Source organism: Phoca vitulina, unplaced genomic scaffold (genome assembly GCF_004348235.1).
Source record: "Phoca vitulina isolate PV1807 unplaced genomic scaffold, GSC_HSeal_1.0 scaffold55, whole genome shotgun sequence".
NCBI classification, from domain to species: Eukaryota; Metazoa; Chordata; class Mammalia; order Carnivora; family Phocidae; genus Phoca; species Phoca vitulina.
Genome location: NW_022589758.1, coordinates 4,445,120 through 4,470,173, shown reverse-complemented (window position 1 = coordinate 4,470,173; position 25,054 = coordinate 4,445,120). Strand labels below are relative to the sequence as shown.

Below are 25,054 nucleotides of genomic sequence, written 5' to 3'. Positions count from 1 at the left end.
TATTGCTTTATTTAGGAATATATTGCTATATATAATTTTCCTGGTGGTTACTCTGGATGTTATTATTTATGTATGTGACTTACCACAGTCTACTGGTATCAGCATTTTACCACTTGGAATGAAGTGTTGAAATTTTAATTCCACTTAGTTTCCTTTGCCCTCCTCACTTTTAACTTATTGTCTTGGATGTCAGATGGTGTTTTCATTTTCGTTTCAGTCATCATGTATGATTTATAAAACTCATGATTGTATTATATTCATCCATATTTCGGCCTCTTCTGTTCTTTATTTCTTTTTATTATTGAATGGTATTCTGTGGTATTGGATTTACCACGGTTTGCTTAATCATTCACCTGTTGAGGGACATCTGGGTTGGTCACGGTTTTGGCTATCATGAATAAAGCTAAGAACACTCGTGTGCCGGCTTTTGTGTCATATCACGAGCTTTTATTTCTCTGGGATAAATGTCCAAGAGGGAAATTGCTGTGTCATGTGATAATTGAAGATTTAGTTTTATAAGAAACTGCCAAACTGTTTTCCAATGTAGCTGTTCCATTTTATACTGAATGAATGATCAAGTTTCTCTTCATGCATACTTCTATTTCTGTTGTTCTCTTTTCCTTCCTGATGCTCCACGATGCTTTCTGTCATCGTAACCTTTCTGTTTGATGATCTTCCTTTAGCCACTCTTTAAGAGTAGGTCCGCTAGTGCCAAACACTTTTAGTTTTCTTTGAGAATGTGTTTGTTTCCCCTTCACACCTGAACTATAGTTTGCTGGGTAGTGAATTTGCAGTTGAGACTCCTTTTCTTTCAGCACTTTTACCTATAGAAATATTGGTAAAAGCAGAAAACAGCGTGGAAAACGTCCCTGAAATAATGAATTACCCAGCTGTATTGGAAAAGGACAAGAGCCAAGCTTCTGTCTCATCATCTTTCTGCATCCCTTCCAGTTATGGTGAGTGCGAAATGACACATATTACAAGTAGCACCATTTAACCTATATTCTTCACCATCCTTGGTACAGGCTAATGGAAGCTTTTTGTTTCCTATTTTAAGGGTTGGTTTTAGGTTATCTTAATCATAATGGGCTAATATTTATTGAGTGTTATGTACAAGGCACTGTGCTAGTCAACTGACATGTCGCTTCTCTATTAACATTCAAATGACTCCATAAGTAGGTATTTTTATTACTCCCATTCTCAAAGTCACAGAGCAGGTGAGTGGCAGTTCTGGAACTCTCGGTCCTCTCTGACTTAAAGCTCATGCTTTTTCACAGCCTCCCGTATTGCCTGCCAAGCCACAGTAGCAGAGAGGAGGGGACCCTAAGTTCCGTGGTTTCTAAGAGCAAACCTCCCCAATATTTTATGGTTCCTTTGTGTCTCTACTTCTACGTAGCTATTCTCTTATTAATATTCTAGCACAGGGCTCAGCAAACTTTTTCAGTAAAGGGCTAGATAGGAACTATTTTGGGCTCTGTGGGCCATCTGGTGTCTGTCACAACTACTCCGCTCTGCTGCTGTCGCATGAAAGCAGCCCCAGATGTAGGTAGATGGGTGGGTGTGGCTGCGTGCCAGGGTAACTCGCTTTACACAAACTGGTGCTGGGATTGGCCCGGGGACCATAGTTTGCTGACTCCTGTCCTAGAGGAGACGCTTCTCTTTTAAATCGTTTTGTTAGGCAAACTAGGAAAAAAACCTCAAGAATTGTGCTCTTTGTTACTAAACGGGCACTATGATGTGCTGTTGTTAGAAGTAAACGCTGGTGAAAACTTTCTGAAGGGTAATTTGAATAAAAATCCGTAAGGGTATTTATGCCGGTCGACTCAGTAATCCCACTAATATCTGAAGATTTAATCAATAAAAAAGATTTGTATTTAAATTTTGGTACAGGAATGTTCTTTACAGAATCATGAAAAATTGGAAACAACCAAATAAGCGGCCATAGGGAGTTAGTTAAGTAACTCCCGGTATATCCATGGTGTATGAAACAGTAAAGCATAATGGTTCAGAGCAGGGGCTCCCGAGTCAGACTGTCTGGGTTCAAATCCCAGCTCTGTGTCTTACTAACCATGTGATCTTCAACCACTTCTCTAACCTAAGTATTTGTTTCTTCCTCTGTGAAGCGACAAAAATCATGGTACCTATTTCATAGAATTGTGAGGCTCAAATGGAATAATTCATTGAAAGCTCTTAACACAATGCTTAGAACCTAAGTGCAACATAAATGTCATCTGTCAGGAAAATCATGAAGATAGGAATGCTGACTTGAAAAAGAACTAAAGAAAATGGAGAAATGCTTGAAATAGAATGGTAACTGAAAAAGCAGGATTCAGACTATATATAAAGTATGATTTCAATTTTGTGTTTAAAAAAGAAGAAATAGCAAAAAGAATAGAAGGCATTAGCAGATTAATGGTTCAGAGCACTTGGCTTATAAACAGATTTAAAAACTGGCTCTGGGGGCGCCTGAGTGGCTCAGTTGTTAAGCGTCTGCCTTCAGCTCAGGTCATGATCCCAGGGCCCTGGGATCGAGCCCCACGTCAGGCTCCCTGCTCTGCGGGAAGCCTGCTTCTCCCTCTCTCACTCCCCCTGCTTGTGTTCCCTCTCTCGCTGTGTCTCTTTCTGTCAAATAAATAAATAAAAATCTTAAAAAAATAAATAAATAAAAACTGGCTCTGTGATCTTGTTCAAATGCCTTACCTTCTGTGGGCCTCAGTTTCCTCTTTAAAGTGGGAATAAGTTGTTACGATGATGAAACCGAGCTTATAGATGCAAAATATTTAGCATAGCGCCTGATACATAGTAGTTACTCAATAAATGCTAGCTATTTCAACATTTTCTTAATTATGCCCACCCATACTTTCCAGATTATCTTCAAGGAACATATACTCAGTAATATAGCTCTGAGTGTACTTTTAGATTGTAAAAGGGAGCAGTGGGATCTCAGAGCAACATGTTTGCTTATGTATCTTTGGCCTAAGAATTGAATTTATTCAAGACAATGAAATGACTCGTTCAAGTACAGAAAATTCAAGACTTGCTAGCTAGCAAAGGTGAAGAATGCTAACAGTTATGCAGATGGCATCAAAGAGACCCATTTATGGAAGAGAGAAGTACAGGAAAAAATTCATCCAAGTAGAAATTAGTGAATTAGATGGGGCGCCTGGGTGGCTCAGTCGTTAAGCATCTGCCTTCGGCTCAGGTCATGGTCCCAGGGTCCTGGGATCGAGCCCCACATTGGGCTCCCTGCTCGGCGGGAGGCCTGCTTCTCCCTCTCCCACTCCCCCTGCTTGTGTTTCCTCTCTCACTGTCTCTCTCTCTGTCAAATAGATAAATAAAATCTTAAAAGAAATTAGTGAATTAGAAATCAATTAGTTTAATTTTCCTGGGCACTTTCCTGGTAGCCTTGCATGAGAAAACAAAGATTTTACTTTTTCCTTGTGTTTTAAAAGGCTATCTTGGTGATCCGAAAAGGAATGTCAGGGTGCTTAATGGTAATTTGGCGACTGCACAAAAGAAGAACCATCCTAGGCATGCAGCCCGCTACTTGGTTCATGTTTTGTTCTCCAAGGAAATTCTGGTGCACAGCTGGATAGGTGTCAATTCCCAAGGCCGCCAACCTCTAGACCCAAACAAAATGGCTGCAATGAGAGGTATGTAAAGTCATTATGAAATCTTGTTTTTATCATCATTTGGTCATCTGATGAATGTTATTGGTAGTTTAAGAGATAATGATGAAGTCTGTGTAAATTTTAGAGCTGTTTTTCACCTGCCTGACCCTGATTTTACAATTTAATATTACATAATGGGTAACAACTTGTAAAGAATGCCATTTGTCCATAGACTAATGGAATAAGAGAAGCTTTATTGATTATAGCTGCTTATGGCTAGAACTAAGTCAATTCATCAGTGCTCAAGCTTGGTACTAAAAAATAAAGAAAAAGCCAAAAAAAAAAAAAAATGCAGGAGAATAAAACACACTTTGGTGCTACTAACTGGCAACACAGAAATAGAATGTCATGATTAATCCATTTTGGCCTCCTGCCTTCCCGCCTTCCAGAGATTTGGATGAAGGTTGTAGAACTCATGGGCACTGAGACTACAACAATGAATAAGTATTTCTGCCCTCAAGGAGTTCACAGTCTAGAAAGGGACTGTCGAGGGAAACAGATCAATCCCAATCCAGGGCGGTAATGTTGTAGAAGCTTAGAGAGCAGAGCAACTACTTTGAGGGCATTAAGGGAGGCTTACCAGGGACAAAACATTTGAGCTAGATTTGGAATCCTTAGCTAGATAAATAGGAAGGGTATTCTAGGCAGAAGGAATAGCTTCTGGGGAAGATAGACATGTAGTGTGCACAAATAAATATACCCCGGTCTAAGAATATTGGCAATAACACCATTTTCTGCTTACAGGTTTCCTTTTTAGTTTTAATATATCCACAGGGTTATTCAATGGCATTAGCACCCAGAAATAGTTGACTTTCTGTTATACACTTTTTTTTTAAAAGCCCCATAACCTCATCGCTTCTCAGCCTTTTTGGCTAAGATTTAAATTTAGTATCTGTTCTTAGTTTAATAAAAGCACCAAAACCTCCTTAGTGGCTCCCTACGTCAGTGTTTGATAGGGGAATTGCACATTAGAGGAAGTGAGCTATTCAGCAAAGCATCCTCTTTGAGTAGAATTTCTCAACTCTCAGAAAGAGAGAAAAGAGCAGCAATTCAAAATAGAAAATGTCAGTATTTTCAATAAAAAAATGTCTTGTCAATTCTCTGGGTTTTTTTTCTTTTTAAAAAATTTTCATGAATGCTTTCACTATTTGCAGAATATCTGGCAACAAATTTTCCCAACCATGATTTGCGTGAATGTGGAGAGGATTGGAAAACCTGTATTGCCGATATCAATTCTCTGATCTACTCTTTGCGTGCTGAAGCCAACACAACACCAGTAAGTTATTTTTTATTTAAATATGGTCTCTGCTGTATAAGTGCATACCATATACAATTCCCCAGTGGAGAGCATGACACACACACAGATTTTGAGCCGTGTGCTCAAAATCTTGTTTATTTAATTTAGGGGCAGTGTATGGTCTCTGCCTATTTATTTTACTCTTGGACATTTATGCTCCATAAAAATATCCTAAAGAGAAAATAAATCAAATGGAATGTTACAATCAGTATATCTGAAGCCGTGGGGTATACCAGGAAAGAGTTTTCAGCTCCAGAGATGTCTGGCAAATCTTCTTCAGTATCTCACTGAGTACCGCTGAGAGGAGCAGACTGTGGCACGGGAGTGAAGGCAGGCGCTTCTGTCCTTGTCCGCTTTCAGTGATGGCAGAACCTGGTGGACATCATGCTGGCCGTGAGGTTCAGCTACCACCGATATCTTTTACTTTCTGTAGTTACTTGGCAAACAGGAATCTGGCTTTTCTCACACCCATTCTATCTTGAAAGTGCATTAGAGATTTTTTTTTTTTTTTTAACATGAATGGGCCCGCAGGGGAGAGTCATGTCTATTGCCTTCTCCTGTTGAAGCATTGAACTTAACAATTTCTCATTTCTACCCACCTCTCTAAAAACCCATGTTATTCTCGCCATGTCTAGTCAGTCCTGCATCTCGAGAGTAAGTGCATGGAACTATTTGCCAAGAATATTTGTAGCTGAGCTTATGTTTTCCTGGTGAACGGCTTGATTTCAGTGATAGCTCAAGCACCATCTGTCTGAAACCAAATCTGCTTATTTTTCACATTCCCTTTTATATCCTACAAAAATTGCACCCTAAACATTTGAATGTAAAATTATGATACTGCCTGGAAAATGGTAATTTGCATATTTGCTTAGGCGTCAGAATTTGGCATCTGCCAAATACCTGCTGTGCGCTTGACTAGGAGAGGGACGGGTCCTTGCCACTCAAAGTGGGTCCGCGGACCAGCAGCACCGCAGGACAGCTTGTGAGAAATGCAGAGTCTTGAGCTCCACACTAGACTCATGGAGGCAGAATTTGCATTTTAGCAAGACCCCCAGGTGATTTGTGTGCCCATAGCCCTTTGAGAAGCCCCGACCTAGAATAGTGGTTGTCAACCCTAGGTATATATTAGAATCATGGGAGACACTTGTAAAGAAAGTCATTAATGCCTGAGCTCTCCCACTCCTTTCACCAGAGATTCTGGTTAAAAATGCCAAGAAAGTGGGTCTCAAGCAAGCTTAAAAAAAAAAAAAAAAGATCCCCAGGGTCTTTAGAGATCCCTAGAGTCTCTAGCCACTGGGGAAAGAGAAAACAAACAAGAACATTTAAGAAAAAACCAAAAACTGAAGTTGTCATCTTGAAGAGACTCATTTATTCGTTTATTCCTGAAACGTTTACTAAGCACTTATTTTGCGCCAGCAGTTATCATTAGCTAAAGCTACCGAGCCCTCCAAGAGGCAGCGCATCACGGCTGCTTGAGGAATAAGCCACACGTCTACTTCCTCTATCACGGTGCACAATATCTGTGGGCTTTTTCTGACCTTGTTAGAGATAGTTGTTTCCCTACCAACCTGGGGGGCCCTGGTAGATGATGGAGCATGTCATATTTTCTCACGAGGGGACTTTGGGTACAGACACAATGTTGTGTTTCAGCAGAAAGCTGGTGGCCGCATTAAAGGCCCTACCAGTCTTGGCATTCCAGCGTCTGCAGATGTGAACGATGAAAGGGGTGGCAAAGGCGGTGAAAGCAGTTTCCAGTTATCTTGGCCAACAGCTGCCTCAGAAACAAGAAGAAAAGGGAATTCTCAGTGGAACAGCAGTGTTTGCCGTCAAAGAATTAAAGAACCTTCCATGGAGAATTCACTGGTATCTTATGAAGCACTGGGTAAGTTATTAAAATAAGTTCTCTTGATGATAAATGTCGAATCTGGGTGATGCGGTTGTGGGCCTCATTGTACTGTTCTACTTTCAAGTATGTTTGACATTTTTCATGATGAGAAATCTAAACAACTTAATCTCTTATATTAATGAGTTAATGAAATACAGATACCTAGTTCTGGGACCGATAGTTTTTTTTTTTAGATTTATTTATTTGAGAGAGATTTATTTATTATTTATTTGAGAGAGAGAGCGAGCACGCGCGAGGACACGCGTTCAGTGGGGAGGAGCAGAGGGAGAGAATCTCCAGGAGACTCCATGCTGAGTGCGGAGCCCAACGCGGGGCTCGATTTCACGACCCTGAGATCAGCCCTGAGCTGAAACCAAGAGTCAGACACTTAAGTGACTGCACCCCCCAGGTGCCCCTGAGACTGATCGTTTTGAACATTAAGCTAAATCTGCTATTTTTCCTTCGGAAAGCAGCTCTCGGTCAATTCCTTCAACCCGTGTGAGCTCTCACGTTAGGCATGAGAAGGAGCTCCAGCTGGTGGAGCCAGAAGCAATTCAGGGGTCTTGCTCTCTCTGTGCCTAATACGTGGCGGGTGCTCCTTAAAGAGTTTTTGTGTGAATTAATGAATCCCATTCCTCAGAACATTTTGCCCCCACTGCTCGCTGTCTGCTGGAGGCACGTCCTACTTCATTAGTATCAAGTGGCAGTGGGTTCCGTAGGTGACGGTGCCATCTGCCACTCATGCTTCCTGGCGCGTCCTCCTCAGTGTGCTGGGGTTTAGTGGCATCTGAGCTGGCAAAACTATTTTCTGTCTCTCTCCTGCCCCCCGTCAACCCTCAGTAGCATATTACCTGTGAACCCGTTCAAATGAAATTATTTAAATGATGCATCTTTGTATTTTTTCCATCATAAAATCAATATAACTACTATATTTGTTCAGGTTGTATGCCATAGAAACAAACTCTGGCCCAATTCAACCATAACAAAAATCAGTGGACGAATAGCTCCTAGATTTAAAGAAGCAGAGAACAAACCAACCGAGCCGAAGGCAGGAGCCAAACCGCCAACCCTAAGATTGGGCAACTGGCCCTGAGGTCTGTGGGGCTCTGTCTGCATCTTGCATGAGCTCTAGGATCTAGTTTCCTCTCGTCACTGCTCAGATTCCTAGGACAAAGAATCTGATTTGGAGCACTTAAGTCACAGGTCTAGAACCAGGAGATAGGGCCAACTAAGTGAATTGGGAGCCAGGCAGCTGCCCAGTTTGTGTATTTTCTGTTACACCATTTTATTTTGAAAAAGTGGAAAAAATTCAGCAGGGAAGAAAAGCTCCCACAATCAAGATACCATAAAAAACTATTGTGGACATTTTAATTTTCCTCTAGTTTTTTTCTTACCTTTTAAAACATTATAGTCTCTATATATTCACTTTTCTTTTTAAACATGGTATGTGTATGTTTTTTATAAAGAATCTCCATTGTTTATGATCATTGCTTTTAACAGGTATATAATAGTCAATTGAGTAAGTATACCCTAATTTATTTAACTACCTTCCTCTTTTTTTGCAGGGGAGGGGATTTGTTGGGGAGGGGATTATCAGTCATACAAATCATGCTGTCAAAAAATTCATTTGTGTAGCTTTGTACATATTTTAGATTCTTTTCTTTTTTTAAGATTGATTTATTTATTTGAGAGAGAGAGTGTGAGCAAGCGGGAAGAGGGGGAGAGGGAGAGGGAGAGCGAGAATCTCCAGCAGACTCCCCACTGAGCATGGAGCCTGATGTTCAATTAAAATGTTTAGGGATGAATTTATCAAAAGAAGTGCCAGATGTGCTTTCTGAAAACTATAAAATATTGTTGAAATAAATTAAGGAAGACCTAAATACATAGATATCCCATGTTCGTGAACCAGAAGACTCAGTGTTATTTTTTAAAAATGTTTTATTCATTTATTTATTTGAGAGAAAGAGAGAGGGGGAGAGAGAACATGCAAGTAGGGGGAGGAGCAGAGGGACAGGGACAAGCTGACTCTGCACTGAGCATGGAGCTGGATGCGAGACTCAGTCCCAAGACCCTGATATCACGACCCGAGCTGAAATCAAGAGTCGGACACTTAACCAACTGAGCCACCCAGGCACCCTTGGATCCTTAAGTTAGGTTCTCCAAATTGAAATTACCAGGTTAAAGAGTATTAACCTTTTTTTTTCTGACCTTGATAAATACTGCTGGGTTAATCTTCTAGAGTGAAGTCTTTGGACCCACTAAGTGCACTTTTAAATAATTCCATGTCTCTTGGTAAATGTTGGATCTGGGGGATTCAGTAATTAATATGGTCACCCATTAAATGATGAATGTTCCAAGATGAAAAATATGCTTATTGACTTGTAAGAATCATACTGTATTTCTCTAACATATTTTCTCCAACAAATAATTCTTTATTGTATATAAAATAGGACATTTTAAAATGTGGTTAATTTGAACCACTAGGACTGAGGAGAGATGGGGATGATTAGGCTGTGGAGTTGAGGAATGAAAATAGGCTTAAAATTTATTTTTCAGTTCAAGTAAGTTAACTAAAATATGATAGCTGAGTTTGCTGATTCTTAAATGATGACTTTAATACCTAACAGAAAACCTACTTCTTAAAAATTATAAATATTTCAGTAAGAATCTTGTTGCTTCTTTTTGAACAAGGCTTTGTTATAAAGAGGACAAGAGGGCATTGAAATTACTTAGAATTTGTTACTGAACATAATGTTCAAACTGATTCTGTCCTGAAAGGTAACAGAACACTGAGTCGTTTTCCCGAACAATCAGAGCATGTGCAATCACATCAGCAGTGATTTTTGTTTCATTTCTCATGCTATCTCATGATATGCTAAAAACCTAAGGGATTAATTTTCTTACCTTCTTGAATTCTGGAGCCTAAAAAATTCAGAAAAATCAACCTTTCTCTTAAAGCCTTAAAACAAACAAACAAACTTGAACCTAACGTCTGCCATGAAAATTGACATCTTCTTTCTCTTTTGCTTCTAGAATATCTTGGAAATCCAGGTAGAAATGTACAGTTGCCACATTCTATACTGAATATAGCCAAAGGGAAGCCTCGCCCAGAGCTGGCAGCCAGATACCTTATTCGCAACCTGTTCACAGAGGAAGTCTTGGTAAAAAGTAACGTCTATGGCAATCTGGGGTATGGCATGTATGCCCTTAACCCGAATAGGATTAGCGCTCTTCGAGGTTGGTTCCATGTTGAGTATGTGAGAATAAATAAAAAGCAAATTACATTACAGAGGGGCAGAAACTACAATCCATTCAGTTTGTATGTGTTCTGAGGAGAGATGGAGATCTTACTAATTCCCTCCTTAGGGTATAACAAGGAGTGGTTTCATGAATTGTGTTTCTTCAGCTTTTGGGTTCTCTGGGCTAATTGCTCTGTCTTGCCAGGCTTATGGAAACTCAGACACCTTTGTTTACTGAGGATCAAGGTCGAAGCTGCTGGGCTTTGTCAATTTGCCCAAGTGTCAACAATAGCACAGCAGGTTAATTGGCTAGATTTTTCTTGTGCACATGAGCCCAGTGCAGTCTTTATCTGTGACGTATATAGATGAAGTAATACAGCTTCCAAAAGCGATTCTGTGAAAATTTAAATTTGGACAAAGCAGGAAGCAGAATATTTCTTACTTGTGTCACTGGTCCCCAGCAAAGACAGATTCTGAGCCCCAGCCCGATCTTAGTTGGTTCTTCTTTGGTTCCTGCCTTCATATCACACATACCCAACAAATGTGAATACTTTGTATTTCAGACTAAACTAAAGAGGCCTGGCTTACAGTGCCTTCTGTAAGCAATTGCTATCGTCTAATCCACTTGTTTTCAAACTTGTCTTTTTTTTTTATTGCAACTCATAGTAAAAAATACAGTTTATGTTGTGACTCAGTACATGTATGTATGAGTTTTTAAAAACGCAAGCAAAAGCTTCACAATGCTTATTATTTCTATGAGAATTACGTTCCAGTGGTTTCTATTCTATTACACTTTTTAAAAAGATTATTTATTTATTTGACAGAGAGAGAAAGAGAGAGCACAAGCAGGGGGAGCGGCAGGCGGAGGGAGAAGGAGAAGCAGGCTCCCCACTGAGCAGAGAGCCCGCTGTGGGGCTCGATCCCAGGACGCTGGGATGATGACCTGAGCTAAAGGCAGACACTTAACCAACTGAGCCACTCAGGCGCCCCTGTATTACATTTTTTAAAATTGCTGCCGCCAATGATATCACGACCTAATAATTGGTCACAGTTCGCAATTTGGACATCACTGAGCTAACCCACCAGGCAAAAAACCAAAACCTAATTCCTCTTATATTATGGTAAAAAAAAGAACACAGACTTTGTAACCAATTTGGAAATGAAGGTGTTTATAGAAGAAATATTATCTTTCTAATTAAAAAAAAATTAAAAGAGTTATTTATTTAGTTTTGAGAGATAGAGAGAGAAAGAGTGCACGTGCGCGCATGCAAGGAGCAGGGAGGGGCGGAGGGAGAGGGATAAGGAGAAGCAGACTCGCCCCGCCCCGAGGGTGGAGCTCGATGTAGGGCACGATCTCACCATCCTGAGATCATGACCTGAGCCAGAACCAAGAGCTGGATGCTTAACTGACTGAGCCACCCAGGTGCCCCATTCTAAATAAAAAAAATTGTAAATGAGAGTAAAAGGTGACTTTTATAGTTCTTTAAATAGCTGGAATATATTAGTTCCTTAAAAGTGGACTAAAGATATTATTCTATGCATTTCATTTTGTTTTATCCCTTATTGAGTTATATTACAAATCGAGAAGATGTCTTTTGTAGTAAAAAATACTCAGTACGAGTTTGACATACTATCCACATGGGGCATATTTTAACAAATTTCCCATAAGACTCAAAGTTCTATTCCTGTGTAGAAGGACAGCCATGTGAGTTATTTCAGCAGAGAGAATGTGATAGAATCATCATCGCTTTCCTAGCGGTGTGGGCAGAGCCCGGCCCAAGGAGGAGAATCTGACCAGAAAGCATGTTTTACTTTAATATAAGGATAAAATGAACTTGGAGAACAAAAAGAGTCAGAACAAAGGCTGAGTGACCAGAGAGGAGAGGCGATTCCTGCACTCATAGAAGGACTGGGCATTATAGCCTTCAACATAATTTCTTTAGAAGTATTGGTTCAGTATAATTTAAACACACAAAAATGTACAGAAAATGATACAGTAATATAATAAGCACCTGTCAACCCAGTACAGATATAGATATTTTGCTTTTTGTGCTGTAGGTTATTTTTTTAAGTAATAAAACATTACTGATATAATTAAAACTCATCATCATCCCTTTCCCCTGTCTTTCTCCCCAGAAGTAACCACAGTCTTGGAGTTAGATGTACCATTCCCATGCATATTTTATGCTTTTGCTACCTATGTTGATAGATCCGTAAATAATATATAATGTCGTTCTATAGTTGTTTTAATGTACATAAATGGGGATATATAGTATGTATCCTTTTGCAAATTTTTATCATTCAACATTATGTTTTTGAGATCTAGTTCATGCATTTTAACTGCTGATTGGTATTCCACTGACTGAATAAGCCAGTTTATTCTTCTATTCTAATATAATTTCTTGTTCTAAGATTTTATTCTGGAAATTAGTAGTCAAAAGTAAATATATCTACTAGCCAAAGGTATTGATTTCACAGAAGAAACTATTATTTGATGCTTTCTGATGAGAGTTCAGTATCACTTAAGGGCTCCTTAGAGAATGGTTTACATGGAGAAAGTTAGTGGGCTGCAGATTTGCAATCAGTGAACAACCCTTACTCCTATACCCTCCCATCCATTTCTGCATATTACAGAACGGTAAAGTCTTAGCAATAGGAAGTACATTAAACATCCTCTAATACAACTTTTCCCCCAGAGCAGGAATTTGATCTCAGCTTTGACATATAGTTGCCTCCCCTCAGTTCGAACACTTCCATTGATGGCAATCCACTACATTTTTTAAAAGTTTGTTTGTATTTATTTATTTATTTTAAGTTTTTATTTAAATTGCACTTAGTTAACATAGAGTGTAATATTAGTTTCAGGTGTACAATGTAGTGATTCAGCACTTCCATACCTCACCTGGTGCTCATCAGGACAAGTGTCCTCCTTAAACCCCATCACCTTTTTCACTCATCCCCCACCCACCTCCCCTCTGGTGACCATCACTGTGTTCTTTATAGTTAAGAGTCTGTTTCTTGGTTTGCCTCTCTCTCGCTCTCTCTCTCTTTTTCCATCTGCTCATTTGTTTTGTTTATTGAATCCCACATATGAGTAGAATTTGTCTTTCTTGGACTGACTTATTTTGCTTAGCGTAATACTTTGTAGTTCTTTTCATGTCTTTGCAAATGGCAAGGTTTCATTCTTTTTTATGGCCGAGTAACATTCCAATGTATATATATACACCACCTCTTCTTTATCCATTCATCAGTTGATGGACATGTGGGCTGGTTTCATAATTTGGCTGTTGTAGGTAATGCTGCTGTAAACATCGGGGTGCGTGTACCCCTTTGCATTAGCGTTCTTGTATACTTTGGGTAAATACTCAGTAGTGCAGTTGCTGGATCCTAGGGTACTTCTATTTTTAACTTTTTAAAAGACTTTTTGAGGAACCTCCGTACTGTCTTCCACGGTGGCTGCACGAATTTGCATATCCACCAATGGTGTAGGAGGGTTCCTCTTTCTCCATATCCTCACCAACACTTGCTGTTTCTTGTGTTGTTGATTTTAGCCATTCTGACAGGTGTGAGGTGATATCTCAGTGTGGTTTTGATTTGTATTTCCCTGATGATGAGTAATGATGAGCATCTTTTCATGTGTCTGTTGGCCATCTGGATGTCTTCTTTGCAGAAGTGGCTGCTCATGTCTTCTGTCCATTTTTTATTTGGATTATTCAGTTTTTTGGGTGTTGAGTTTTATAAGGTCTTTATATATTTTGGATACTAAGCCTTTATCAGATATGTCATTTGCAAATATCTCCTCCCATTCCATAGGTTGCCTTTTAGTTTAGTTTGATTGTTTTCTCCACTGTGCAGAAATTTTTATTTTAATGAAGTCCCAATAGTTTATTTTTGCTTTTGTTTCCCTTGCCTCAGGAAACATTCGGTTTGCTGGTATTTTATTGAGAATTTTTGCATCCGGGTTCATCAGGAATATTGGCCTGTAGTTTTCTTTTTTAGTGGAATCTTTATCTGTTTTGGTATCAGGTAATGCTGGCCTCATAGAATGAATTTGGAAGTTTCCCTTCCTTTTCTACTTTTTGGAATAGTTAGAGAAGAATAGTATTAACTCCTTAAATATTTGGTAGAATTGACCTGTGACGTCATCTGGTCCTGGATTTTTGTTTATTGGGAGATTTTTTATTACCGGTTCAATTTTTTTTTTTTTTTTGCTGGTTATCGATCTGTTCAAGTTTTCTATTTCTCCCTGTTTTGGTTTTGGTAGTTTATAGGTTTCTAGGAATTTATCCATTTCTTCCAGGTTGTCCAATTTGTTGGCATGTAGTTTTTCTTAATACTCTTTTATGATAGTTTGTATTTTTGTGATGTTGGTTGTTATTTCTCCTCTCTTATTTGTGATTTTATTTATTTGGGTCATTTCTCTTTCCTCTTTGATACGTCTGGCTAGAGGTTTATCAATTTTATTACTTTTTTCAAAAAATCAGCTCCTGACTTCATTGATCTGTTCTATTGTTTTTTAGTTTCTATATCATTTATTTTTGCTCTAATATTTATTATTTCCTTCCTTCTGCTAGATTTAGGTTTTGTTTATTGTTCTTTTTCTAGCTCCTTTAGGTGTAAGGTTAGGTTGCATATTTGAGACTTCTCTTGCTTTTTGAGGTAGGCCTGTATTGCTATAAACTTCCCTCTTACAACTGCTTTTGCTGCATCCCAGAGGTTTTGGACCATTGTGTTTTCATTTTCATTTGTTTCCATGTATTTTTTTAAATTTCTTCTTTGATTTCCTGGTTGACCCGTTCATTTTTTTAGTAGCATGTTATTTAACCTCCATGTATTTATAGTCTTTCCAGATTTTTCTTGTGATTGACTTCTAGTTTCATAGTGTTGGGGTCAGAAAATGTGCATAGTATGATCTCAGTCTTTTTGTATTGGTTAAAGCCTGATTTGTGATCTAATATGTGATCTATTCTGGATAATGTCCCATGTGCCCTTGAAAAGAATGTGTATTCTGCTGTTTTAAGATGGGATGTTCTGAATAGATCTGTTAAGTCCATCTGTTCTAGTGTGTCATTCAAAGCCATTGTTTCCTTGTTGATTTTGTGCTTAGATGATCTGCCATTGATGTAATTGGGGTGTTAAAGTCCCCTACTATTATTGTATAATTATCAATGAGTTCCTTTATGTTTATTATTGTTTTATATATTTTGGTGCTCCCATGTTGGGTGCATAAATATTTATAGTTGTTAGATCTTCTTGTTGGTTTGTCCCCTTTATTATGATATAGTGGCCTTCTTCATCTCTTGTTACAGTCTTTGGTTTAAAAATCTAGTTTGTCTGATAGGACTATTGCTACTCTGGCTTTCTTTTGATGTCCATTTGCATGATAAATGTTTCTCTATCCCCTCACTTTTTCTTTTTTAAGATTTTATTTATCTATTTGACAGAAAGACAGTGAGAGAGGGAACACAAGCAGGGGGAGCGCGGGAGGGAGAAGCAGGCTTTCTGCAGAGCAGGGAGCCCGATGTGGGGCTCGATCCCAGGACCCAGGTCCCTGGGATCATGACGTGAGCCGAAGGCAGACGCTTAGTGACTGAGCCACCGAGGTGCCCCACCCCCTCACTTTCAATCTGCAGGTGTCTTTAGGTCTAAAATGAGTTTCTTGCAGGCAGCATATAGGTGGGTCTTGCTTATTTATCCATTCTGACACCCTAGGTCTTTTGATTGGAACATTTAGTCCATTTACATTCCGAGTGATTATTGATAGATATGTATTTAGTGCCATTTTATTACTTGTTTTGGCATTGTTTCTGGAGATTTTCTCTGATCCTTTCTTGTCTTTGTCACTTTGTCACTTCTTCCAGCCTGCTGTTCAGTGCATCAAGCCTGTTTCCAATCTTATTTATTGCATTCTTCATTTCTGACTGATTCTTTTTTTAACTCTTTTAACTCTTTTATCTCTGTGGTGTAGGGGTCTCCCTGATGCCTTCCATTCTTTTCTCTAGCCCAGCGAGTATCCTTATGATTGTTGCTTTAAATTCTCCATCAGGCGTGTTACTTAGATCTCTCTCACTTAGATCTCTGGCCATGGCCTTATCTTGCTCTTTCGTTTGCGATGAATTCCTCTGTCTTTGCATTTTGTCTAAGTCTCTGTCTTCTTGTCTGTGTTAGAAAAGCCAGTTATGTTTCCTGCTTCTGAGAGTGTGGCTTTATGAAGAAGTGGTCATGTAAAGCCCAGGGCCTGGTGCTTCACGGGGTGTCTCTGGTGTGTGCTGTGTGCACTCTGCTGCTGTGTTTTGGCTGCTCTGTCCCTCAGGCCAGTCATCTGCAGAGGCTCTCCTTGCTTGCAGTGGGCTGTGGTTGGTCTTTGGCCAGAATGTGGTGAGTTTTAACTAGGTGTGCTATGATCTGCTTATTCAATGAGACCTGCTACTGCTTCCGCTAGAACTGAAGCCCCACAGAGCTCTCTGGTTGGGAGCCGTGGTGTGGGCAGGGGTTTCTGCTGGTTTCTGGGGAAGGGGCCCCCCTGGGCTGGGACAGAGGCAAGCTGGACGGAGAAGGGCAGTCCTGCCAGAGTGTGGTGGGGTGGGGCTTGGTGTAAGCAAGTTAGGCAGCCAGTGTCCTCCCTGTGCTGCTTCCCACGGGTGGCTCTGTATTTATGCTGATGGGCGGGGGAGGGAAATGGCACCAGCCAGGTCCTTTGTTCTCAGAGAGGCATCTCTGTGAACGCTGCCTCTCAGGGACAGTGCTCCAAGAAGAGTGAGTAATCTACCCCCTGTGTGCTCCGGGCAGTCTTCAAATCACTCTTTCTACACCATCTGCCCTTGAGTTGTTTGCCTGCCTTACCCCACCACCCACCCCCCCCCCCCCCCCCCTCCTACCCCCCCCCGCCCTCCCACCCCCCCCTCCTCCCCCCCCCCCCCCCCCGTTGTTTTTTCCCCCCCCCCCCCCCCCCCCCCCCCCCCGGAGTAGTGCAGTGCCCTCTGGGCTCTATCCCAGCCAAGCCTCCTGACCTTTAAAACTCCAGGCTTTAATCCCTGCTGATTGCAAAAACTCGGGAAATTCAGCCCGTCTTCTTGTGCATCATTCCCCTGTGTGCTCCTCTCTCTCTCTCTCTGCAACCACAACTCCCTCCCCTCTATAGCACCTGCGATCCATTTCTCCCCAAACCATATCCCCACACTTCCTACCTTCTTCCATGTGGCCTCTTCTCTTCCTTTAGTTGTGGGGTTTGTTCTGTCAGTGTTCAGGTTGATTTCTGGGGTATTTAGGATGATTTGACAGCTGTCTAGTTGTGTTCATGGGATGAGACAAGCCTAGGGTCCTCCTACTCCGTCACCATCTTCTCTTACCTCCAGCAATCCAATACATTTTAAAGGGGCTCTAATTCATGAGAAAGTTTTTCCTCCAAGTGACTCAAAATTTACTTCCCTGCATGTAATACACATTTGTTCTACTTCTCCCTTCCAGAGCTAAATAGGGTAGATCCAGTTACTTTTCACATGATAGGCCTTCAAGTATGTAGAGACAGCTATTACTTCCTGCTGGAGCACTAGGAGATAGTAAATACACCCTCTCCCCCCACTTTCAAGTTCAGAACCAAGTGAGAGACAGCCACTAGAATCTGGCAGGTGGAGATAAAAATATCAGCTTTATTTTTTAATCATACATACAGTTTTTTCAAAGTTTCCAATTTGGAGATCCCTCTACATGGAAGCATGAGAATTTGAGAAAATAAGTGTTATTCACAACTTTTTCCCCACTAAGTCTTACACTTTTACAGGTAAATATCTCCATTTCCTTCAGTAAGTCCTCATAGAAATATTTTCCTTATCTTTCATGATCTGATTCAGTGACTAACTTCAGATGTTCTCAAGGTAACCCAGAATACAATGGTACTATTTCCTTTTAGGCTGTTAATGCAGTCTAAAATGGCACTTGCCATTTTAATTTTAATTTAATTTTTAAATTTTATTTTTTTGATAAACATGCTGTCTCTGAAAATTGTTCCTGCAAAGAGGTCATTCTTTCTCTTCCCTCCTTCCTTTCTCCTTCCCTCCCTCTCTCCCTTTCTTCCTTCCTTCCTTCCTATGTGTATACATGTTGTAATATGTATTCATTTTATTATTTTTTTTCTTTTTACCTTTTGACCCCCTTCACCCATTTCTTCCTCTCCCTACCTCCTACCTCTGGCAACTACCTGTCTGTTCTCTGTATCTTCTTGTTGTTTTGTTGTTGTTTTAGATTCCACATGTAAGTAAAATCATGTGGTATTTGTCTTTCTCTGTCTGGCTTATTTCACTTAGTATAATGTCCTCAAGGTCCATCCATGTTGTCACAAATGACAAGATTTCATTATTTTTTATGGCCGAATAAAAATGTGTGTGTGTGTGTGTGTGTGTGTGTATACACCACGATTTCTTTATTCATTCATCCATCCATGGACACTTGGACACTTAGGTTGTCTATCTTGGCTATTGTAAATAATGCTAGAGTGAACAGGGCGGGTTCCTGTATCTTTTTGAGTTAGCATTTTTGTTTTCTTTGGATAAATACTCAGAGGTGGACTTGCTGGATCGTATGGTAGTTTTATTTTTAATTTTTTGAGGAACTTCCATTACTGTTTTTTTTATAGTGGCTGCACTGATTTACATTCCCAGCAACAGTGTTTCCTTTTCTCCACATCCTCGCCAGTACTTGGTCTTTTTGATTTTAGCCATTCTGACAGGGGTGAGGTGATATCTCATTGTGGTTTGGATTTACATTTCCCTGATGGTTAATGATGTTTAGTATCTTTTCAAATACCTGTTGGCCATCTCTTTGTCTTCTTTGGGAAAATGTCTATTCAGATCTTTTGCCCATATTTTAAAACATGTGGTTGGTGTTTTTCCTGTTGAGTTGTATGAGTTATTTTATATTTTGGATATTAACCCCTTATCAGATATATGATTTACAAATCTTTTCTCCCATTCAGTGGGTTGCCTTTTCATTTTGCTGATGGCTTCCTTGTTTATTTTTGCTTTTGTTGCTTTTGCTTTTGGTGTCAGAATAAAAAAATCATTGCCAAGACAAATGTCGATATTAATCCAGACTAAAATGGCACTTGCCATTTTTAATTTTATGGTTAACTAAGACCCCTAGATCTTTTCTTCTATATACTGATGTTTATCTAGTACTTATGTTGTTAGTGTTTGGGCTATTTCTATTTATACTGTTACTATTTTTTTTAATGTAAATGTAGGATTTTATATTTATTCCTCCTGCATTTTATCCTGTTAGTGTAGAGTAGCATTTCCTAAACTGTGTTTCTTTTTTTCTGAAAGATTTTATTTATTTATTTGTCAGAGAGCGTGCGAGAGCGAGCATAAGCAGGGGGAGTGGCAGTAGAGGGAGAAGCAGGCTCCCCACTGAGCAAGGAGCCCGATGTAGGGCTCAGTCCCAGGACCTTGGGATCATGACCTGAGCCAAAGGCAGATGTGCAATCGACTGAGCCACCTAGGCGTCCCCCAAACAATATTTCTTAAAGACAGCCAAATGTTAATGGGTGCTTCGTGAATAAGGTGCTTTTTAGTGAAATGGCTAGGGAAGCTCTTGATTTGGCACCCCCAGGGCCTTAGTCCATAGATCTATTTCACTTGACTCTGTTTTAAAACATGTTTTAAATGCCTTTAGCTCTGAAGCCCTTCCAGATCTCCACAGTCCTGACCTTCTGTTGTTTTTTGCATTGCCACCTTCCTCATTTATAAGCCCAACTAACGCATCTGCATCTGTCACCTTTGAATCAGCAGGTCTCTTTACTGTGGGATTTTTCAGTGGGAACTAACTCTGGAGGGTAGCGTTGCTCGTTTGCACAACCGGAATCTCTTTCCCCAGGAAACTTCATGACTAGTGTTTCAGAGAGCACTTTTTGGGAAGCACCAACCACTTTAGGCTCCTTGTTGCAGCCTGTTGAAAGCCTTGTGGGTGCTGTATTTGTCTTCCAGTCTCTTAGTTATCCATCCCAGCTTCACTGTCCTGGGCAGATGGGACAAGCCTGCTTTCCATAACTTCTTTCTTGGTAATAAAAATGTCCGGCAGCAAAATAATAATACAAATAAAATAATAATAATAAAAGATGGCCGGCAGCATAAAAACACTGCCTGATCCTGAATCCAGGGACATACCACTGAAAGCCTCCTTCCAGGCTACCACTGATGTATTAAGTAGTCCTTTGAGTATAAAAGCTTTTTAACTGTCACATGCCTTACTAAAAATTTTGGACCTATGTTGTGTTTATGGCATGTCCTGATTTCCCAGCTTCTTAATCTTACTGAAAAACAAATGAGGTTAATGTAGCCAACTAATGCAGGCCTGTAGTGCTCATCAGATCCCTTTCTAAGGCCTCAGAGGTACTTTGGAAGTTACCTAAAAATGTATCCGAGGACAGTTCTGCTCTTCTAGTTAAAAACATCTCTCTTCCCCACCTTTCCCTTCGTCTGTCCACCCGCTTTCTCTAAGTGTGTTCCTTGAGCCATGTTGCTCTGTTACCTTCGTTTATAGACGTTTTCCTCTAACTGCAAGATCTCGAGACTCCTTTCTTGTCTGAGAGAAATCAGGCAGTACCAAAATATTTAGCAGTTATAGCTTCTTGTGTCTAAAAGTATAAAGACATTGCAGCCTGTAGTGTGTGACGAAGCCTTAGCAAGCCTTGATATAATGAATAACATGCGTGTTTGATAAATTTAAGAATGAGAAAAGTTTACGTTGGGTATCGAAGACAGGAGAGGATTTCCATTCTGGTTAGGTAACAAGGTCATGGGATACTCTTATTTTCCTGTGATTTAAGAATGGGGCTATTTCCTGTTATCCTTTTAGATGAAAAGATTTGTTCAGCTAATTTAATGATAGTTATAATACTCCACGTGTTTTAGTTAAAGTTTTAATGACCCTTTCATAGTCACAGCAATAGAACTGAGGTTGAATAAATTCATTTCTCTGAGAAGTGATTTCTAAGTAACTCATGTTTTCGGGCTTTACCACCAGAATTCCTTCAAGACACCTACCCGACTTCCAGTCTCTCAGAAACCGGATATGACTGGAAGTTGTGTGTGACAGCTATCAATAGCTCCATCCGTAGTCTTCGATATGACCTCAAGAAGTCCACATCCAAAGCATAGCAGCTTCCAGCAACAACTCCTCCGGCAGAGTCAGAGCCAAGAGATAATGACTGAAGTACTTGAATGCCAACCCTACTTTTTTTTTTTTTTTTTTTACTGTTGTATCATCCTGTAAGTTTCTCAAGTTGTAATTCCAAAATTAGTTTGTTGTAGTGGCCGTGTAGTTCTGCATTCACAACTGAAGAAATAGCCGATGTTCTTTTTCTGCCCACACAGCAGACAGAATTGCTTTAGGAAGATGTGTAACGTTTCATCTTGTGAACAAAGTGATGGGCAGTACTCCGATAAGAACCTCTGATTAAGGGAATGGTAGTAAATTCCTAAAGGTTGTTTTCATTGCTGTTTTAAGGTAGAATGAGAATAGCACGTTTAGCTCTTAGTGATAGATGAGATCTGAGCATCAGTGACACACATAATAGATAGTGAGGTAGAGAGACATGGTTGGATAGGCAGACCATAATTCCAGGTGTAGGAATTTGTAGGTAGTACACATTCAGTATTCGTCAAGTGAATTGTCACTGGAGATCTGAGGTCTAAGCTCCACTGATTCAGAAGGGAGGTATGGTTTACACATAACCAAAACACCAATGTTGGCTTTCTTAAATATCCATCAGTAGGGGATTCATAGGATTGACATCCTATTGTTTGACCCAAGCTTTCCAGGCATGAGACCTATGGTTTTTTGATTTACTCCTGATAAGAACAGCATCCTTTTATTGACCTCCTGATAATATTTTATCACAGCAGTTTTCTAAGAGTCAACACAGAAAATGATGTCAGGAGGCTTTTTGTTTCCATTGAAGTAATTCAAATTTAAGAATATATCACTATGAATAGAAAGAATCTGACCAGATTCGAATGTTTTTTGTTGTTGTTGTTTCTGAAATGTCTGGATGAAGATTTTATGTACTTACTGTGTTTTTCTGATTGATTCTACTAGTTGAAGTGCATACAAATTTAAATCTTACAGTGTTTAAATGAAAAAAATATTGATCAGAAATTCAATTAGAAAAAAGTGGTCTTGAAGTATATCGACAGGAATATTGGCAAATGAAAAAAATAATTCCATTTTGCTCATGAGTAGGATTTTATGTTTAGCTTAAGCACTTTAAAGTTCTTGTATGTTTTAGCCATAGAAAATACTGTATAATTTCATTGTTTGATCATTTGTGTTTAAGAAGCATTTTGTCAGAAAAAAGAGAAACGTTTTGTTAGTTATAATGTTCTCTCTCAGCTTTCAACCTATGGAACAGTTCTCAGTTATATTCGCTTTATCGCATTCTTAGTTATTGTTCAAAAAACAGTTTTTTCCTTGTGAGAGTTCAGTCTTTAGTTGTGCACATTTGCTTATGACCCATGGATTTTCTTAGATAGTTGACACTAATTAACTTTGCTCTTTTGATAAGGCAAGGAAGAAATTCAAAAGAAAGTAACAAGTCGGTCAAAGTAATTACTGTGAAAGTTGACAAGTCTTGTTATTTTTGTGACTTGTAAAGTAGTTTAGGATGGTTTTATATGGTCAATTTGTAGAATATATACATTTTTTCAAGTGATATGTCTTTTGAAAATTAAATTCAATTTTTAGAGTATTTTAGTGAAATATAGTATAACTAATTTTAGAAAGATTAAGACGTAAGATATAATTTTTATGACCCTGTTCTCCAAATAATTAATTTGTTGTTAGTTGCCTTTAGGTTAATAAAATTATAGTATTTCTATGCATATCTTTATATGTTTAGGCTATGCCTACAGTGGTCTTAAGAAGTAAATAATTCAAGTCAAAAAATCTCCCATACAGGGCAAAAGAGTTTTGACCAGAGTTATTCAGATTAATTCATCTAAGATAGTCTTTGTCTTCACCATTCAGTTTTACAAATAATTTTACACACTATTGATAATACAGCTAATACGGAAAAGTAAAATTATATTCTAGGCAAGATTAAATTTTAAACTGTATATGCAGATTTCAAATTTGATTTGTATTTTGTGCTATCTGAAATAGTCCCTGGACTAGAAGCAAAATTACAAAAACAAAAACTTTATATTTACAAAAATTTTTCAAGATTTACATGGTTGACTTTATTATGGTGGTTGCTTATATAATTTGTTAGACCAGTCCTGTCGAGTACCATTATATTGATAATGTTCTATAACTTTATGTTGTCCAGTATGGTAATCACTAGCCACATGTGGCTTTTTTTTTTTTTAAGATTTTATTTATTTATTTGACAGAGAGAGAGTACAAGCAGGGGGAGCAGCAGAGGGGGAGGGAGAAGCAGGCTCCCCGCAGAGCAGGGCGCCTGGGGTGGGGCTCCATCCCAGGATCAGGACCCAGGTCAAAGGGGGACACTTAACCGACAACCACCCAGGCAGATGCTTAATCAACTGAGCCACCCAGCTGTCCCAAAATTTAGTTCCTCTAATGACCACATCTCAAGTGCTTAAGAGCCACATGTGGGGGGTGCCTGGGTGGCTCAGTTGGTTAAGTGTCTGCCTGGGTGAGTTGGTCAGTTACGGGTCTGCCTTTGGCTTGGTCCTGATCCCAGCCAGGGTTCTGGGATGGAGCCTCACGTCGGGCTCCCTGCTTGGCGGGGAGTCTGCTTCTCCCTCTCCCTCTGCTGCCCCCCCCCCACCAGCTTGTGCTCTCTCTCACTCTCTCCGTCAAATAAATAAATAAAATCTTAAAAAAAATTAGAGGAACTAAATTTTAAATTTTACCTCATTTTAGCTAATTAAAAATTAAATTTAGATAACCGTATGTGAATAGTGGGTGCTGTATTGGCTAGCATAGTTTATAAACCCATTATTTTTTTAAAGAAAGTGTTTAAAATGATTCCCATGGTTTGAATTATAAAATTATATACACAATTTCTTTATTTTTATTTTTATTTTTTTTACACACAGCTTCTTTACAATCATGCTGATTGAGCAAAATAAATTTCACAAAGGTGCTTCATATTTTATTTTAAACTAAATTAGACCTTTTCTGCCTTCAAAATTTCACAGGTTCATTCCATTACTGTATTCATCCAATGTTAAAGATTTTAAATGCCTGTTCATAAGACTAGTTTTTGATAAGTAAGTTTATATTTGTTATGTTGTCTTGTTTTACAAATAAATACAATGAATAAACATTTAAGATATTCTTTTTTTTTAAGATTTTATTTATTTGCGAGAGAATGAGAGACAGCATGAGAGGGCGGAGGGTCAGAGGGAGAAGCAGATCCCCGCTGAGCAGGGAGCCCGATGTGGGACTGGATCCAGGGACTCCAGGATCATGACCTGAGCCGAAGGCAGTCGCCCAACCAACTGAGCCACCCAGGCGCCCAACATTTAAGATATTCTTAATATAGATGCTTAGGTTGTTCTTTACAATGGAGTAATTCTACAGCACTTTTACTAATGCAATCCACAGTGGCTTTTAAAAAATTAATGATAACATATTTTTCATCCAGTTACATAAATGTGGCACACTTAGAATGTTTGCTTTCTTGCTTAATAAGCAAAGTAGAATAGTTGAACCCAGTAACAGTAATTTACTATTGTGGGCATAGTCATAAGTATATCGAAAACTTTGGAAGTGTTTTACCCTTCCTGGGTAAAATCGAAGTGTTACTAAAGCATAATATCATTTTATACTTTAATATTTATTTAAACATATGGTAGCATTTTTATTTTGGCCAGCAAGGCTTAGATATTCAGCTGTTTTTCACTTTTTTAAAAAAGATTTTATGTATTTGACAGAGAGAGACGCAGCGAGAAGGGAACACAAGCAGGGGGAGTGGGAGAGGGAGAAGCAGGCTTCCCGC

General features: G+C 39.3%; 1 protein-coding gene across 1 annotated transcript in view; it reads left to right on the top strand.

Moving 5' to 3' along the window:
• BEND2 (BEN domain containing 2) overlaps positions 1–21,299 on the top strand; it is a 36,691-nt gene extending 15,392 nt beyond the window's left edge. The window contains 7 exon segments of the mRNA XM_032389590.1: positions 816–956; positions 3,453–3,653; positions 4,826–4,947; positions 6,740–6,850; positions 8,354–8,372; positions 9,887–10,090; positions 21,112–21,299. Coding sequence (XP_032245481.1) covers positions 816–956; positions 3,453–3,653; positions 4,826–4,947; positions 6,740–6,850; positions 8,354–8,372; positions 9,887–10,090; positions 21,112–21,299 — 986 coding nt within the window.
• Positions 21,300–25,054: the final 3,755 nt, after the last annotated feature.